Here is a 19,301-nt window from a genome sequence, read left to right as displayed (position 1 = left end):
TATTATCATTTCTGCAAATGAATTGGCTTTTTGAGGGCCTAAACATGTTCAAAAACTCGTGAAATTTTGCACACGTGTCAGGTCTGGTGAAAATTTGGTTTCAGACATGCGGTTGGGCAAAAATGCTCAGTATCACCTCCAACAAACATGAAAGATATTGAGCCCCTGGGCTGGGTATGACGTAGTGAGATCATTGACAAGGCTGGCTACGGATACCAACTACGGAACGGAGCAGTTGTCAGTCACCTTCTCTACATGGATGACATCAAGAGTGAACGAGACATTGATTCACTGATCCACACCACCACCACGGTCCAGGATGAGACAACAAACATCCACGATTACATCACGAAGATGGCCCCAACTGACCAGTGAATACCTCAGGCAGCAGAAACCCAAGAAAGAGGAGGAACCATCATGGAAGGACAGGCCCCTGCACGGTATGTACCACCAGCAGATAGAGGAAGTGGCTGACATCCAGAAATCCTACCAGTGGCTGAACAAAGCTGGACTGAAAGACAGCACAGAGGCACTAATCATGGCAGCACAGGAACAAGCTCTGAGTACAAGATCCATAGAGGCTGGGGTCTATCACACCAGGCAAGACCCCAGGTGCAGGCTGTGTAAAGATGCCCCAGAGACAATCCAGCACATAACAGCAGGGTGCAAGATGCTAGCAGGCAGGGCATACATGGAACGCCATAACCAAGTGGCCGGCATAGTGTACAGGAACATCTGTGCTGAGTATAACCTGGAAGTCCCGAGGTCAAAATGGGAGACACCCCCAAGGGTGATGGAGAATGACCGAGCTAAGATCCTGTGGGACTTCCAGATACAAACGGACAAAATGGTGGTGGCTAACCAACCAGACATAGTGGTGGACAAGCAGAAGAACATGGCTGTAGTGATAGATGTAGCGGTTCCCAATGACAGCAACATCAGGAAGAAGGAACACGAGAAGCTGGAGAAATACAAAGGTAAAGTAAAGAAAAGACTTAGCTAGCTGACCAGCATATACTGAAAATAGGATTTATGTAATGCTGAGCAGGTCATTTCTCTGAGTGTACTTCAAAACCAGCTCACCATAAAAAATCGGTTTCCTGCAGTTCAGAATTGTTGCCCACAGTTTTGTTTTGTTTTTTCAAAAATAACCTCTGACAAGAGGTCTGCTCTGTTTCACTTCAGCATCAGGTAATGTTCAGATGTTGATTCATGGTTTTCTTCAGTTTTTGATCTCCTGCAGAATATTTTTAGGTTATCTGCTATAAAAAGCCAGGCCAGGAAAATCCTTCATGTTTTTCTGAGTTTTATCCTCAGTTACTTTGACACAAAGGCATCTGCTGTGACGCTCACACCTCTGATGAAGTCTCACAGTGTCAGCCTTGTTTTTATACATAGATATACAAATATGGATATGTACTGTAAATGATCAGAATTATAATATTTTTGACTGTCTAAGTAAAATTGAATTGACTTGAATCAGGACCCTGTGAATCAGAATCATAGATAGATAGATAGATAGATAGATAGATAGATAGATAGATAGATAGATAGATAGATAGATAGATAGATAGAACTTTATTAATCCCTCGGGTGGGTTCCTCTGGGAAATTCGATTTCCAAAAAAGCACAGCACCGACAGAAGTTACATAGTTACAGAATATTGTATATATACACACACACACACACACACACACACACACACACACACACACACACACACACACATATAAATACAGAGACAATATAAATAAAATATACGAAGGGGATAAATAGAATAAATAGGAATAAAAATAAAAATACAAGTGAATTGCACATTTCAAGTATTGAGTCTATTGCACCGTTGACTATTTACAAAAGTATTGCACAAAAGGTATTGCACAGTGAGGTGAAGAGGCACTACAGCTTAGTTGTTCCCCCCTCCTTTGTCCTCCTGTTTCCCCTCCCTCTCCCCTCCAGAGAGGAGTTAAACAGTCTGATGGCGTGTGGGACAAAGGAGTTTTTACGTCTGTTAGTTCTTGTCTTTAGGAGAAGCAACCTGTCACTGAACAGACTCTTCTGGTTGTTAATGGCCGTGTGCAGAGGATGTCTGGCATTGTCCATAATGTCCATCAGTTTCTTTAATGTCCTTTTCTCTGCCACTGTCACCAGAGTGTCCAGCTTCATGCCGACCACAGAGCTAGCCTTCCTGATCAGTTTCTCCAGCCTGGATGAGTCCCTCTTTGCTGTGCTGCTCCCCCAGCACACCACAGCATAGAAAAGTACTCCAGCAACCACCGACTGGTAAAACATCCTCAGGAGCTTCCTGCAGATGTTAAAAGACCTCAGCCTCCTGAGGAAGTACAGTCGGCTTTGGGCTTTTTTATACAGGTGCTCTGTGTTGCATGACCAGTCCAGTTTATTGTCCACCCACAGCCCGAGGTACTTGTACTTGTTGACCACCTCCACCTCCTCCCCCTCTATCTGAACCGGCAGTGGACCTGCTCTGGACCTCCCGAAGTCCACAACCAGTTCCTTAGTCTTTGAGGTGTTGAGTTGCAGGTGGTTTGTGTGACTCCATGCGACAAAGTTCCTCACCAGACTTCTGTACTCCTCTTCCTGATCATCCCAGATACACCCCATGATGGCTGTGTCGTCTGCAAACTTCTGAATGTGGCATAATTCAGAGTTGTAGCCGAAGTCAGAGGTGTACAGGGTGAAGAGAAGAGGGGACAGCACAGTTCCCTGTGGTGCTCCTGTGCTGCTGACCACTGTGTCAGACGTGATGTCCTTCAGCCTGACGTACTGTGGTCTGTCGGTGAGGTAGTCGGAGATCCAAGCCACCAGGCAGGGGTCCACCTCCATCCTGTTCAGTTTTTCCTGAAGCATACAGGGCCGTATGGTATTAAAGGCACTGGAAAAGTCAAGAAACAGGATCCTGACCGTGCCTTTTCCCCCATCCAGGTGTGAGTGGGCTCTGTGTAGGAGGTACAGGATGGCATCCTCCACTCCGACACCCGCCTTGTATGCAAACTGTAGTGGGTCCTGGGCATGTTGTACCTGTGGCCGGAGGAGGTTGAGGAAGAGCCGCTCTAGAGTCTAGAGCCGCTCTAGAGTCTCAATCATATCAGTTAGTGAATACCCATCCCTTATATACATGAACACATTTACATGACTACAAACTTATTTAATGGAAAATTAAAATGCTCAAATTTGAAAGATTGTGAGTTATTTGGTTGATGTATTAGCTGTTTAGTCAATAAAAATTTCGTTTTTTTGAGTTGAGGAGAATAAAATAATGCCTAACATTAATTGTACCAATGTTGTTGTGTACTTGGCACAGATTAAATTAAGACGTTTTAGTTTAAGAAGTTTTGAGCAAATGATATATTAGGTAGCAATTATAGGAATGTATGGTTTAGGATATAAAAAAGTACATTTATTGATTTACAGTGAAAAAAAGTGCCTGAAATTGGTCTTGTACAACAGGATCACCTGTTGAGAAAGAAAAAAGTAAATACTAAATATTAAACATTATTGTGCAACATGCAAGATCGACAGCGCACAGTGTGCTTTGAGGTAGGAGCCAAAAAGGGTGTAGTTTGTGTGTGTGAGCACCCGTGTGTACACCTGTGAGCATGAACGCACTTGTTTTTAAAAGGTTCCTTCATGTAATGATCTGCTAGAGGGTGTGGGGGGGCCACAGCCCCGTCCTTCAGGGCATGAAGCAGGTATGGAGGAGATCCAGGCTCCAGACATCCAGAGGCCCCCAGAACACAAGAGACCAAGGAAGACTAACAGAGGGGCAGCCGCGCCACCATCCCAGAAAGAGCTGAGGAGAGTCCCAGATGAGGGCTCACTCAGCAGCCACGGCGCAGAAGCCAGGGGGAGTTGCAGTGACGTGCTCGTGAGCTCCGCCGGCAGCCAGCTGTGCCTGAGTGACCGAGCCCCAGGCCGAGAGGCCGGGGGCACCCCACCCCCGAAGTGGCCCGAGCGAGCCCCAGGCTCCAGGCCCCGACAAGCAGCCACCAAGGAGTGAGCCGGTGTGTACCTGGACGCCCATCCCTGGACACAAAGAACCACCAACGCACCGATGTCTGAGGGCGTCTGCCACTGGCAGGGGAAGTGGTGGGTGGAGATAGGCCTCCAAACCTTGGAGGGCCTGAGATGTCCCCAGAGAGGTGGTGTCTGATACCCAACCTGACATATAGACACAGACAAACAGGCACACACAGATACAGACATCCATTCCCACCCTCTGCTCTCATATGCACTTACTCAACACTCACCCAACGTGGAGACAGACATAGAGAGACACTGTACACACGATCACACTCCCCAAGCGTACTCTATACCCCAGGTCTAGGTACCCTTGCCCCTGGAGGGGAAAACTGCACCCAGACCCAGGTGGTGTTACCCTTTTTCCTGCGGTGGGGAGAAGCAGACCGCCCCGACTCCGCAGCAGCAGGGAGGCCCCACACTCCAGACCCCAGTCGGACAGCCAACTCCTCCTCCTAGCCCCCCCCCCCCGCTCCAACAGGCCGCAGAGAACGAGCATGTGAGAAGACTCCAAGCCTCCCTCCGCCCGCTCATATGTAGTGTTGATGCATGTGTGTTCTAAGGTGCCTTTAAAACCCAGGAGGGCATGGAGCTACCTGCCAGAGAGCAGCAGGGACGCGCATAGCCCCTCCTGCTAGCCCTCAATGTCTACGTGTATTTAAAATTGAGAGGTAGGCAACGACACCAGGGGTGAGGTTGTACACCCTGATGGTCTTTTGTATTCCGTGTAGCGTGCCCACCCCCAAGATCCTATATGTATGTGTAATGAGAGTGTGAGTAATGTGAATGTCTAAGTTGTGAGATAAAATTGAGGCACAGGCAGCCAGAAGGGGACAGAGGGGGGGGATGCCTCCCCTGCACCCTGGTGACACACCAGGCCCATCCGGACCGGGGCCCAGAACAGCAGCGCCGCCCGGCCCCACAGAGCCCGGGACAGCCCACCCGACCCCACCACTGAGAAAACTGCACCCACCCCGTCATCCACTCATCTTCCAGACTACACAAGACAATAGACGCCCAGACTAAGATCTTCCTCAGTCTGGGCGCCTCAGTCTATATATGCAAAATATCCATTAATAATACAGGAAATATGCTGTGAAAAAAAAATGAATTTTCCATTTTAGAGTTGAAGGAACTGTTCCCTAAATAGAACAGAGAGTGTACTCTATATCTACAGGATTTTTTGTTTTACCATTTATGGAAAAGTCTGTTAACGTCTGGAAAAAAACAGAAAACGTCCTGGCAGAAAATTACCAGCACATTTTCTGTTTTTCTACGATGTAGTTACAGGTGATTTTGTGCTGAGAATCTGTACAGCTGGCTGTTTCCATTATCGCTCTCTGTGGAGGGGTGAATTTAACTGCTTCTGTTTCCCAAAGGCTCCCACCTTCGGCGTGGGCCAAAGGTAATTTTTTAAAAGTGATCTTGAGCAGTAGTTTTACAGGTTGTGTGTTTGTATCTTTAGTGTTTTATATTGGCTGCTTTTTCAGTCTATTTGAGTCCAAAGGATCAACCAATCTACACATAACAGTCAACTTAGCAAAGAACTCATTTGTACATGTAACTTCATATGTAGGCACTTTGTTACTAGCAGAAAGCTGCCTCAGAAAGTTGGCTGTGTTGAAGACTAAAGCTGCTCATACAAAATATTGACTTTCAAGGTCATTAGAATTGTGAAAAACTGTTTTTGTCTTGTATACCATATAATTTTAATATACACTATATACCTTACTATACCATGTTATTAAAATGTGCACCCATTTCCCTAGCAAAAGCAAATAAACAGGTGGTTCAAGACTTTTGCACAACAGTTTCCAAGACTAAACATGTTTTTAAAAATTCCATGCTAGCTTAATTATAACTATCTTAAACCTAACATTAAAGGGTGCTGGCTGCCGCCACTCTTGTTCTACTTGTCACACAAACTTGTTTTTGAGAGTTTGTGCATTAGATGACAGTTTGTGTCCATCAGAAAAAAAAATCAAAACATGTATATGAGCTCTGGTGGGTAACTTAAGTCCAAACAGCAGACCACCACAGCCGTGCAGTGCTAGCCGAGCCAGTGAGGACCACAACAGCTTAAATGAAGACACTTTTTTCCAACTGAATGTCTTCTGGCTGCACATCTCCTCTCTCACATGCAGCCCCATTCCCTGTTTTTCAGCCTCCATGTCTGTATCCTGTGTGATAAAAACATGAGTCACAAATGAATGAGCCTGATTTGTCCTGTAATATAGAATGCAGTTTTAATATCTTAGGCAATATAATTAATTTAAAAATTACATTGCAACAACACCATTCCCTTATGAACACACACACTGCACAATTGAGTTATATTGTGATGATGGAAAGAAACTGTCCATCAGATAAATTAAGCCTGCAAACAGTTGTCTGATAACCCTCTTTTGTCTGATCGATCCCTAATGACATTTAAATTTACAATAATGGATTACACAGCAGTGGGGAGTAGATTTAATCGCAGTACATGTCTTTCTGAAAGTGCTGCAACAGGTTTAAGGACATAATTCATCTACTGTTATCAATTTCAGTGCCAACAGAGCAGAGCAGCTCACTGAACTCCACTCCTACAGATGTTGATTATATTGTTAATAATTTTAGGATTATTAACACAACTCTGGATACTCTTGGTCCTCTGAAAATGAAAGCCTCAAATCAGAAGTTCTTGCCTCTCCAGTGTAACTTTCAAACATGCACGTTAAAGCAGATCACTTGTAAGCTGTAGAGGAAATGGCATCTCACTAGAAGTTACCATTTAGCCTGGAAAAAGAATTCGCTGCTCTATAAAAAAAAACCCATTGGTAAAGCTAGAACATCTTGCTTTTGATGATTGATTGAAGAAAATAAGAACTACTATGGGTATGCTGTTGAAAAATCAATGATGGGATGGCATGTTGCTGCAGGATGCTGTGGTAGCCATGCTGGTTCAGTGTGCCTTCAATTTTGAATAAATCTCCAACAGTGTCACCAGCAAAGCCCCCTGACACCCTCACACCTCCTCCATGCTTCACAGTAAGAACCATGAATGTAGAGACCATCATTCACCTTTTCTGCGTCACACAAAGACAAAGACTTATCAGACTAAAGCACAGATGTCCACTGGTCTAATGTCCATTCCGTGTTTTTATTGGCCCAAACAAATCTCTTCTGCTTGTTGCTTTTCCTCAGTCGTGGTTTCTTAGCAGCTATTTGACCATAAAGGCCTGATTCACACAGTCTCCTCTGAACATGTAGAGATGTGTCTGCTACTGGAGCTCTGTCTAAAAGATGACATATTAAGAATTATTTATAATTTTTTTCTTTGCTACATAATTCCATATATCTTGCTTCATATATTTGATGTCTTCGGTATCTACAATGTAGAAAGTAGTCAAAATAAAGAAAACCCTTTAAATCAGAAAGTGTGTCCAAACGTTGGACTGGTTGTGATACCAGAGCGATAGAAGCCAGGTCAATAAACTACATGTTCTCCAATGAACCATCCCAGGTGTACTCTCAGTGGCAGGGGACGATATGAGAACAGCCCCACCAAGGCTGGAGATGCAGAAATACTGGAAGAGCATAATGGGCTGAAGGACACAACACATAACAACAATGTTCAAAACTCTCAAGCATGAAGAGTAGAAAAGTACATATAAGAACCAGAACAATTTGCCATTTAGTAACAGAAGGCAGACATTGAAGGTAGCTACATGTACCTTGGAATCCCACGAGCAAACAGGAGCCATGAACCATGAGGAATAGTGGTAGAAGTGGACAGGCAGAGGAAGATGGCTGTAGCTCAAGAATAACCAAGGGCTGAGACAGGAGCTTGAGAAGATGCGGAGGGTGAAGGCAACAGTAGTCCCTGTGGTAATCAGATTACTTGGGGCAGTGACCGCCAAACTGGGTGAGTGGTTCAAGCAGATTCAGGGAACGACATCCGAGATCTCTGTCCAGAAGAATGCAGTCCTATGAACAGCAAAATTATTGCACAAGACCCTCAAACTCCCAGGCCTCTAATACAGGACCCATGATCGAAGGATAAAGAGCGCCTTCAGGGGTGAGTTTGGATTATTCTTTTTTTTTTTTTTTGTAATATTTGCAGTGCCATGTAAAATCAAAACTTTCTACAGGCCTATTTTCTGAAAGAAATGCAAAACTGAAGTAAGAAAATGTGACCCACAAAAATATTTACAAAATGGTTACATTGTGACTTGAGACACTGACACCATAACAGGTTGCATGCAATTTAATGTAAAAGCTGGATTTAACAACTACCATAAAATACAGTCAACATACACCTACCTATTTCCTAGATACGAACTTTTAACCTTAACATGAAATTCCACTGGATAAAAATATAAAATGTATGCCTCTTCTATATCATTCACAGTGGCCTGTCAAACTTGCATGTTCTGATATGTCCCAAAAGATGCCATTATGGCCAACACAATACGGGGCTTTTATTTCTTTCTTTCCTAGGATCAAAAATCATAATAAAAACACACGGAATTTTTATAAGGTTACATAAAACCAAATGCTAAATTCAGGTCACCATTTAACTAACTGATGAGAAGCTAGACAAGATTCAGTTACATTTTTAACACAAGTAAAATTTCATTACAACATTTGACAAAAAAAAAAATGCATATCTGTAATGCATTAAGAGAAAATATTAAGCTGGAAAGTGAACAACTGCATTAAAAACATAGTTTGCTGATTACACAGTACACATTTGCTTCTCTTGAGTACTGGCCTGTTCATGTCGTAGGAGATTTTAGGGTAGGCATACAGAAAAACAAAGGAAAATGTAAAATAGCAGAATTACAGATTGATGTTCCAGGTAACAGTACGCACTGAAATGATATTCAGCCTCCGATCTACTTCATCCTCGATATACTGCTATTACACATTTTCTAACTGAGCTTGCATTGGCCTGACATCAATGTCAATTAGTCATTTATCCTGATGAATTGCATCCAAAAAGATGATTCTGCATATCAACATTTGATGGTGAACACTAACATTAACATTACATGTCACTGCAAGAAATAGGGCCTATTTTGCAAAGTAGTAAAGTATAGTTTGGCGTGATGAAAGGGCATGTATATGTCAGACATTGATACATTCTTAGTCCTGTCTTACACTTGGATTTATTAAACATAACAAGTGGTTATAATTTTAGGGGCGGGGGGCCACATGTGGTTTTCACAGGCACCCATCCATTATTAGTTTCATGTTACACTGTGAAAGCCTCCTACTAGAAGCATATAATTGTGCAACTTAAATTGTGGAGGATCAACATGCTTTACATCTTGCTATTATATTATTTTGGCTTCTACAGTGCTATTTTTTTACGCTTTATTTTCTGTTTGAAAGTTACCATACCTGTGACAACTGCTTTTTAAGGGATGGGATGAAATGAGATGTTATTTCAACACCTCCTGTAGCACTATTAGAGGAGACAAGTTTAACTACATGCTCATGTTGTATCCATAGAAGAGATTGCTCTTTATACCAATTCTAAAGCTAAAGCTAGATGAGAGATTTGTAACCAATCACAGACAATCACTGACTCTCTGTCACCCACATCACTTTGGTCTGGCATCTTGCTTCCTGCACCTACTGACGTGACTGCACATACTGGTGTGAATTTCCCTGCTGTTTTACAGATTTGTGTTTAGTGTCATTATAAAATTTATTCAACATCAGTCTTGCTTCATAATTAACACAGCAAGTAGGTACAGGGTGACAAAGGAACTGACACACTTTCAAATCCATACATATTAAGAACACCACAAAAGTCCATTTCTCACTGGAAATAATTGAACACATTAGAATTATTCTCTTACATTGTTTCCATAAACTGGCAGTGACTTTACAATTGAATTTGAATTCACAGCTGTTGGCAGACAGAATGTGTTAAAGAATGCCAGGCACAGTAAAGGTGACAGGGAAAGAGAAGCTTGATCCTTGCAAAAGTGTTCACAGAACATTCTCTCGTTGGGTATGCCAAACAATTCTACCTGGAAAAACCTGGGAAAAAAACCACAAAACAAGTCTAAAAATAAGTACATCTCCCACTGGGAGTAACTTGTGAGAATTAAGTGTTTCCTGCATTCAAAATAACTTCACCTTAAAACAGGATTGAACAGTATCTTTAGGTTAAAAGTTTTAAATGAGCTGAGCTAACATACCACAAACAAGAAATTGGTTAAATTCAATGCACTTGTTTGATTCCATCCTTGAAGAAAATGAACAATAATACCAACTTGTTTGCATCACCCCTTTGTTTTTGCCAACACAGTTCCATTTCTCTGTACATGCTATGGAAAGGGATGCCAAGTAGATAACATATGAACTTAGTTCTCAAATATTTAATGGGGTTGGCTGGAAGTTCTTCAGTTCCTTTCAGGCACCTTAAACAACAATCACATCTCACTCTACTCCCTACCACCTGGAGAATGTTTCTAAGATACAGAGTCTTTGTTACCCACTGCTGAGCTCCCTCCACTTGTGACCAAATTACGGAGCAGTTTGCGTCGACCAGCTTGGTAGTCCTCCTCATCAACATTGACTAACAGTTTTATAGCCTCGTGGCCTACAGCCTGTTTTAGGGAATCTGTGATAAAGACCCCTTTGAGGGCCTCTAACAATGATCCATTGATGTAGTCCCTCCAAAAGGCATCCAAGTAGGTGAGCTCAGAAAATTTGATGTCACAGATGATGGAGCCCAAGTCTCGCGATTTTAGGATAGTGTTGGCCTGGTTGAAGCGCTCAAATTGCCGCTCCACTGCCTCTTGCTTGTTGGAGAAGACGTTGCCCTGAAGTGCAGATTCATGCTGGCAGTACTCAGCACGAACTCGTAGACGAATATCTGAAAGGATTGAACAAAAACACAAAAAAACAAGAGACTGTCAAAGTATTCTGGGCAACTTCTTTGTCATTAATTGTCTTGTAAATGTTGTACAAGATAATGATTATTTCAATCATTACAGTGTTAAAACAAACAAACAACAGAAGATATGCTTCAAACTCACACATCGCTTCTATACTATACCCTTCCTGATATTCCAAATAAAGCAACACTCCTAAAAGCAGCAGTCATATCAACTACAAATTACCACATGCTTTTTTCTGTTCAGTGCAATTTGCAGTAAATTGAGAGCTACAGAGCTCATAAACCACATGTGTAGTTTATTTAGGGGCGATCGTGGCTCAAGAGTTGGGAGTTCGCCTTGTAATCGGAAGGTTGCCGGTTCGAGCCCGGCTCGGACAGTCTCGGTCGTTGTGTCCTTGGGCAAGACACTTCACCCGTTGCCTACAGGTGGTGGTCAGAGGGCCCGGTGGCGCCAGTGTCCAGCAGCCTCGCCTCTGTCAGTGCGCCCCAGGGTGGCTGCGGCTACAATGTAGCTTGCCATCACCAGTGTGTGAATGTGTGTGTGAATGGGTGGATGACTGGATCTGTAAAGCGCTTTGGGGTCCTTAGGGACTAGTAAAGCACTATATAAATACAGGCCATTTACCATTTAAATATATCCCACCCAAAATGTTAAGTTCTGAAAGGCAATAATAAGCAACAAGGCTAGATTAAAAAACAAAAGGTAGTTCGAGACCATGACTTTCATTGCAAAACTAATTGCACTGCTTTAGTTAATACAAAAGACTGCTTTGTTTCTACTCTTTTATCTCTTTGAACTGCGTGTGGACATTAAAGGTGAATCTTTGGATTGATTTAAAGTCAAACTAACAGAAGTTTCTCTGTTAAAATTTGCCTTTGCCCTCTTGCGGTGTACCTCAAGGGTCCTCTATTTTGTGTACCTCTATTTTGGGCCCATTAGGTTTGCTTTGAGGAAACATAATCTGTCTTTTCATCGTTTTGCTGATGAGATCCAGATTTATAATCATATGATATTCACTGCGGTTCTTGTTAAACTGCCTTAAAAACCTAATGAATTGGTTAAAGCAATACTTTTCGTCATTTTCATTAATGAAAGCAAAACAGAAATTGTTATATTTGGTGTGCTAACCAGCTGATAGACTGTGCTGCCTCTTTTGGCTACTTGGGCTCACACATCCATGAATCTGATAAAAACTTGAGTGGGACTATTGACAGCTCTTTCAACTTTGGAGAATGAAAAAAAATACATACATACATACATACATATATATATATATATATATACATACATACATACATACATACATACATACATACATACACACACACATATATATATATATATATATATATATATATATATATATATATATATATACATACATACATACATATATTTGTAAAAAAAAACAAAACAAAACGATGCAGGGCTGTGATTGGATATGTTTGGTGTATGTGTGCACACACACACACATAAGATAGTAGAATAGAAACACTGATATTTCACTTTGTGGGACTAATAAAGGTATAACAAATCAAATCAGATAACGCAGTATATGCAGTTTCTTCTTACCGCATGTTTGCTTCTCTCTGCAGTCAGCCGAAGAGTGAATTCTCTTCCGTTTGCGGTTTGGTACAGGAGGAGTTGGCTTTGTTTGTGTAGGACCCACGTGTGGTGCTGATGGGGAACAACAAATGACTGGCTGGGGACCTAGAAAACAACATTATTTTTATTATGTTTTTTAGTCATCTGAATCGTACTACAAAATGTGAATAGGAAGACATAAGCGTGCACTCAGATGTCAGAACCCACCTGTTCTTCTGTACGGTACAGTGTCTTTGTTCTGTACTCTTCCTCTTGGTAATATATATCGTACTGATGTCTCTTCCAGGTATTTATCAACAGGGTCTGGGCACACTGAAAAGAAATGATTTCTGATATTATTTTATTTCAAAAGCTAATGTGTGTGTGAATGACTGGTTGTGTAAAGCGCTTTGGGGTCCTAGTAGTAGTAAAGCGCTATACAAATACAGGCCATTTACCATTTAATCCTCTTCAAACTACAGGAATCAGTCACACATAATGCAAAGATGACATGCAGCAATCAACATTTATGTAAAGAACGGATTAAATTAGCTTTATATGTATCATTTTAATGTTTGCATTAAGACAATACACAAATAAGGTGACGGTTCTAGAATGATGTCTTTACTCCAAGCAACATGGTTATAAACAAAGGCTTTGAATGAAAATGGAACAGAATTAAATTTAAAAAAAAAAATCATGTTAAAAAAATGTAAAAAGTAAAAAGGCTTGAAATTCATGTTAGTGAGCCGGTGACACTGGATGATATTTCTGACTGCTGGATTGTTTTGTTTTTTAAAGCTAGAGCTTAAATTACAGCATTGGGTATTACTGTTTAACATTACTGCATTTACTGTATATTGTCTCCTTAACTACTTCTCCCCATGGTGTCTATTGTGCTGGCAGAGGAAAGCAAAGAGAAAGATGATATTTGCAACAGAAAAAAAGAAAAAAAATAATCAGAAACTAGCATTATTAGTTAGTTCACATCCCATTTTATCTTAGGATGATATGGTATACCTCATAGTACCATATCACCCCAACAGGACGCGTCCTCAGACTGCTGGTTTACTTGTGTCACCGGGGTATTTAAAAGTAGAATGGGAGGCGGTGCCTTCAGCTTTCAGGGCCCTCTTCTGTGGTTTGGATTTGTGAAACAGACACCCTCTTCTACTTTTAAGGTTAGACTTAAAAATTTCCTTTTGATAAACTATATAGAGCTAGGGCTGTGCAATATTACCAAAAGTAATTTCTTATCCCGATAATGATGTATTATAACAAAATTCTGTGCATTTTCTGTAAATTCAGTGAACAGCTCATTTAATCACCACATCAAAAATACCATTTATTTTTTACACTTATATTAAACAATCAAAATGAAGTAAAGACTGGGCCTTAAGTAGCATTATCCCACAGTAAAACCCACTAGATGACGCACACAGTCACACAAGCGCTTCCCTGAGGCCTCTGGCTGTCATTACTGCTCCTGTGTGGTCGTCAGGCAAACATCCTGTCTCCAAACATCGACTGCAGTGTCAGTCTTGGATTAAGTGCACCGTTAAGCTAACACGGGGTGAGTTGCAGATGGCTGCCCCTACCGGAGCCTGGTTCTGCTAGCGGTTACTTCCTGTTTAGGGGGAGTTTTTCCTTATCACCATCACAAAGTGCTTGCTCATGGGAGGTCATCTAATTGTTGTGGTTTTTCTGTTTAATTGTATGGTCTTTACCTTACAATACAAACACTGTGAGGCAACTATTGTTGTGACTTGGTGCTATATAACTTACTGAAGTGAACTGGTCTGCAACAATGCTTAAGTTATATGTCAAAGTAACATCCAGAAGACCTAAAGTTTCCCAGCAGAACATTACCCAAACATCACACTGCCTCTGCCAGCTTGCCTTCTTACCATAGTGCATCCTGGTGCCAGGTGGTCCCCAGTTTAGTGATGGAGATGCACATGTGATGTAAAAAAAATTGCAATTCATCAGACTAGGCACAGCTTTCCATTCCTCCATGGTCCAATGTTGACGCTTACTTGGCCACTGTTGGTACTTTTAGCAGTGGACGAGACCAGCATGGGCACCCTGACTGGCCTGCAGCTATGCAGCCCCATATGCAACAAGTTGTGATGTACTGTGTATTCTGACACATTTCTATCAAAACCAGCGTCCACTTTTTTTTTGTTTAGCTACAGTACCTTGTCTGTTGGATCTGACCACATGGGCAAGCCTTCATTTTCCACATGCATCAGTGAGCCTTGGCTGCCCATGACCCGGTCAATAGTTTACAACTGTTTCTTCCTTGGATCACTTTTGATAGATACTACCTACTGCAGACTGGGGCACTGAGATGTCCCAATCCAGTTGTCTACCTATGACAATTTGGCCCTCGTCAACCTAACTAAAATCCATTTTTCCAGTTTTTCCTGCTTCACACCACTCTAATGTAAATTCCTGCATGAATGTGCAACTTATTTTTGTAGTCATTTATAGGACAACATGGAATTGGTTAGATTAACTCACCGGCCTGCCGTTTCCTGAGTGTGACATAAGGCAAAAGGTCATGGCGGGTGATAATCCTTAGAAGCTGCAGCACGTGTCTGAAGTTTGTCTCATCACAGCGACCCTGGCGCTCTAACGCCAGCAGAAAATCTCTTCCACTCCTGATGCCACCTCGCTCATACTCGTCAATCACATCAACAAACAGGAATGACAGTACCCTTACATCCCGATGTGTTAGCTGGGCTCCAACTATGTCAAACATACGGTGGAGTGAGTACAGCCCATGGGAGTTATCCACTGCTTCCTCGGGCCATGGTTCAAAGCCCCCATCTCTTCTGGTCAAGCTAGAGTTGGTGGAGGAAACAGAAACATTCCTGTTGACCAACTCCCCAGTAGTGGCTAAAGCACCAGGGCAGCCTGGCCTGCCTGTCAGAGGCCTATGTTCAAGAAGCCCAGCATTTGCACTGCTCTGACTCGACTCCAGCTGATTCGGGTGAATGTGAGGTCGGATCTGCTGAGCATTGGAGTTCTGAGCAAGCTGGGGAGGTATAAGAGCATTAGGGAGTTGAGGTTGTTGTGATGTCATCTCAGGGGCCAATGGTGACGAGGGATGCGAGAATCCCTGCAACTCCTCCTTCCAATCAATTGATGAACTACAAATAAGGAAAGGAACAAAGACATAAATTTTCAAGCACTTCTGATAAAGCTTACCGTTAGTGAACATAAACATGAATAACCAAACGTTAACATGATACAAACAAACAAATAGGATCACTCACATCTTACTTTTGGGAAGGCATTTCATAATTACAGTCACGGGTGGAAATTAAAATTTATCAGCCACTCAAGCATTTAACCTGCCACTATCTTGCTTTTTTGTGTGTAAAAAAAAAAAAAAGAAGCCTGGTGCTTCGTGGACCACGCCGTTGCTTTTTTATAACCATTCCCTTGTTTCCGGGTTTCAAAAAATGGCGGTTTTAATTTTCACGAACGAGACCGAGTGACGCTACTGACCAGCAGCCGTCTCATACCGCTACCTGGGCTGCAGCAGATATCTTGCGCTTAAACTGTATAATATATAATCTACATTTATTTCCTCTCCTAATATTTTACACTACAGTTCATTCTTCATTTACAAAATATGTGCTTTGCTAACCCCTGTGATTGCATATTCTGTAAACATCAACTCTTTGTGGGTGCGGACAAGATAAGAAAGTTTAACTTTTATACTTTTACAAAAAGTTGAATTATTTAGATGCCAGATGTTGGGTTGTTTGTTCTTCCCTTTCTTTATTAGAGGTTTCATACATTTTTAATGTCACAGACGCCTTCATTTACATCTGATGTTCACTTTTCCTCACTTATACAATCAAGCAATCCACTAGGTGAGATAATGTGAGATGAGAATTTCTAAACCAAAGCAAGGAAAAGGGTTTCTGACAGAGTATATCATACCCTAAAAATACCTAAAATAAAAATACTTTAATGACAATTACATTCCATACTGCATTCTGGGAACATTCAGACTGAATGCAAGTAAAATATCAATATAAATGGCCGTTACATCACGGTCCCAATGCCTGCGAAAACAACAAGCATTATAAATCACTAGTCAAATACGAAAATGTCTGCTTATGTTGTGGCGACTGTAATTCAAAGTCTTGTTAGCATTTATATAAATTCACGAGCCCAACTCACTTGAATAGTTTCTAAAATAAAATAAACAAGAACCACTTCCATCTGATCAGCAAACCACAAAACAGGTTAACAGCTAGCCACGTACCAAACGGAAGTTAGCTAGAAAGCTAACTACATTTAAATAGATTTAAAGAAACTGCAGTTTGTTTGTTTTTCGTATGATTGCCACATTCCTGTTATTGTTCTCTAACTTAATAACCACTAATATGTAAAGATTACGCAATACAATGCTACACCGATCTTTATGAATTACGTTATTTGTTGTGACTCCTCATCGATTTAGTCATGATTTCATGTAAGCTGTAACGTCACCTACCTACAGTAATAAGATCAGTAAAAAAAATTACAACGAAACAAAAGATATACATAATTATCAAAGATACATTTATGTTACCTTTAATGTGTCCTGATGAGTCCGAAGCTATCAAACTTCAGTAGGCAGCTAACGGTAAGTTAGCTTCTCGGGATGTAATAGCAACGCTTCTTTGAAGGTAGAAACCAAGTTTAGCTACGTTTAATGTTTTGGTCAACTGCACGATATTTGTTAAAGACATAGGTTCCCACCCTATTAACATGCGGCACTGCTGCTTTCAGGGTGAGTTTCAGATACGAGTTCGTTTAATGGTTTTGGTCTTCAGCCTGACACCGTGGGAAAATAAGGAAACAATTTTCAGTCTTCAGCTAAAATGAAAGAACTTCCAGTTCAATGATCAGTTCAGTTCCGGTGTTCGGGGTACTCAAATTAGCCACTCGCTTTGTGAAAACCCCTTGGTAGTACACAGACGCGCTTGTGTCTGTAGTTCAATATAATATTATCTATGAGTTTTTGTGCAACCTCATGACTGGATAGCTTATTAAAATGTAACATGGACGGTCTGTGTCAGTGGTTAACCTTATTCTTGTACGGATTCTCCTGTGATATTTGGTGATACTAGTTCATATCACCAAATCTGCTTCTGTCAAGATACGTGTATATGTATACATATATATATATATATATATATATATATGTGTGTGTGTGTGTGTGTGTGTGTGTGTGTGTGTGTGTGTGTGTGTTTATACGTGTTTATTTTCTTCTGCAAATTAGCAAATCTAAATATAGTTTTACTTGAACATGTGAAAATATTTTTTTGAGATGTATACGTTTTTGTTGTTCAAATTTAGATGATGAGGATGTAAACCTGGGGGGTAGGGCTAAATAAGTATATACTTCTGCCTACTCCTTTTCAAACAACTGTATGGAATGATTTTATGAAACGTTGGTGAATGTATATGTTTGAAATAAAAAAGAACAGAACTGAACATAAATATATTTATTAGTTTGTGTTGTCAAACAAAACCTAACATTCAACCGCTGAAATAACAGCAGGCAGTATTTTGTTCTTTATTAGAGAACAAAATCTGTTCTCTAATAAAGTTGGGATTCTAAGTGACATTTACTGTTTGTCGTGTGAGGGTTACTAAGTAAGATCAGATTTTTTTTTACCTGAGATGTCAGGTAACGTTGCCCACATGTGACCAAAAGTAATTTTTTCATGTTCTTCGATACTGGAATATTTGTGTCGCTAGTTTAGTAAATTAGGATAAAACTAGAGATGGGAAGCTCCAAGAAGACATTTCGACATCCCGAAGTGCAGATGTTTCGAAACACTGCTCCAAAACGTGGTCCACAACACCGAGATCACGTGACCACGACAAACCCAGGTTTTGGTACCCCAGTTTCGACTGGTGGCGTACCATACCCAGTCTTTTGGACTGAGGCTTGTAATTATTGACTTCATATTTTTACCGTTTCAATTATATGCGCAATAATACCGTCTCTGTCATTATTATTTTTGCTGTGGATTGTGAAGACTAGACTATCCAATCTCTTAAACACTGGAATCTAAAGGATAATGAAATAAACATTATATAGATCTATAAATAATATATAAATAGCTTATTTTAATGATTACTGGAGAGAAAGCGAGAGACAGAGGCTGGTGGGTGAGCTCCATTCACTCCTATCAGCAGAGAGAGAGAGAGAGCGAGAGAGCGAGCGGCACACTGGGCTGTAAAATCATTAAAAGATCTCAATAACAACAATGCGCCTGCTTTAAGGAGAACATTTAGTTTTGTCTGCTTTCAACAGAAAATGTCATTTGCAGCATTAAGTGACTTCATCCTCACTACAATCCGTATACTTACACATGCGCCGCCATAAAGAATATGTTTATACTATAAAAAGAGGCGCCAATAAAACTAATTCATCAATTACAGGCGATCTATTTCTTAACAATTTTCATGACAGATGTGTGGGGTTTTTTTCTTTTTCTTATGCAGGTTCACTATGACCAAAACTCCAGACTCCCAGTAAAACATCACGCCAGTGTCACAAGATAAAGTTCAGGAAAGTTTCTGCATAGTTCAGAGGCTGCTCAGCAGAGGATGAAGATGTGCGTGAAATGGACTGTTACGATTGGTCAGAATTATCCCATGAAAATGTTAACTTTTTTTTTATAAAGAAGGAAAACACATGTAGTCTTTTCATTTAAATGTATATTTTTAAGTTAATTAAAATCAAAGCTAACGCTATGC

At 41.0% G+C, this 19,301-nt stretch overlaps 1 protein-coding gene across 1 annotated transcript; it reads right to left on the bottom strand.

Annotated features, from left to right (window-relative positions):
- Positions 1-8,271: 8,271 nt before the first annotated feature.
- Positions 8,272-17,433, bottom strand: dedd (death effector domain containing). The gene is made up of 5 exons (XM_004570911.2): positions 17,119-17,433; positions 15,048-15,679; positions 12,753-12,857; positions 12,513-12,650; positions 8,272-10,915 (listed from the first exon to the last, which is right to left on the bottom strand). The coding sequence occupies exons 2-5, from the start codon at positions 15,610-15,612 to the stop codon at positions 10,509-10,511; spliced, it is 1,215 nt and encodes a 404-aa protein (XP_004570968.1). The 5' UTR covers positions 15,613-15,679; positions 17,119-17,433; the 3' UTR covers positions 8,272-10,508.
- Positions 17,434-19,301: the final 1,868 nt, after the last annotated feature.

Source organism: Maylandia zebra, linkage group LG20 (assembly GCF_041146795.1).
Source record: "Maylandia zebra isolate NMK-2024a linkage group LG20, Mzebra_GT3a, whole genome shotgun sequence".
Lineage (NCBI taxonomy): Eukaryota > Metazoa > Chordata > Actinopteri > Cichliformes > Cichlidae > Maylandia > Maylandia zebra.
The sequence above is the reverse complement of the archived record's forward strand: the minus strand, read 5'-3'. Positions and strand labels throughout refer to the sequence as shown.

What these genes read in the sequence shown, in the direction of transcription:
- dedd (XM_004570911.2), bottom strand. Translation starts at nt 15,612, where the DNA reads ATGACATCACAACAACCTCAACTCCCTAATGCTCTTATACCTCCCCAG. An exon ending in ACTCAGGAAACGGCAGGCCG is followed by an intron (nt 12,858 to 15,047) that starts GTGAGTTAATCT and finishes ATTTCTTTTCAG; the next exon opens with TGTGCCCAGACCCTGTTGAT. An exon ending in CAGAGAGAAGCAAACATGCG is followed by an intron (nt 10,916 to 12,512) that starts GTAAGAAGAAAC and finishes CAATCCTTTCAG; the next exon opens with ATATTCGTCTACGAGTTCGT.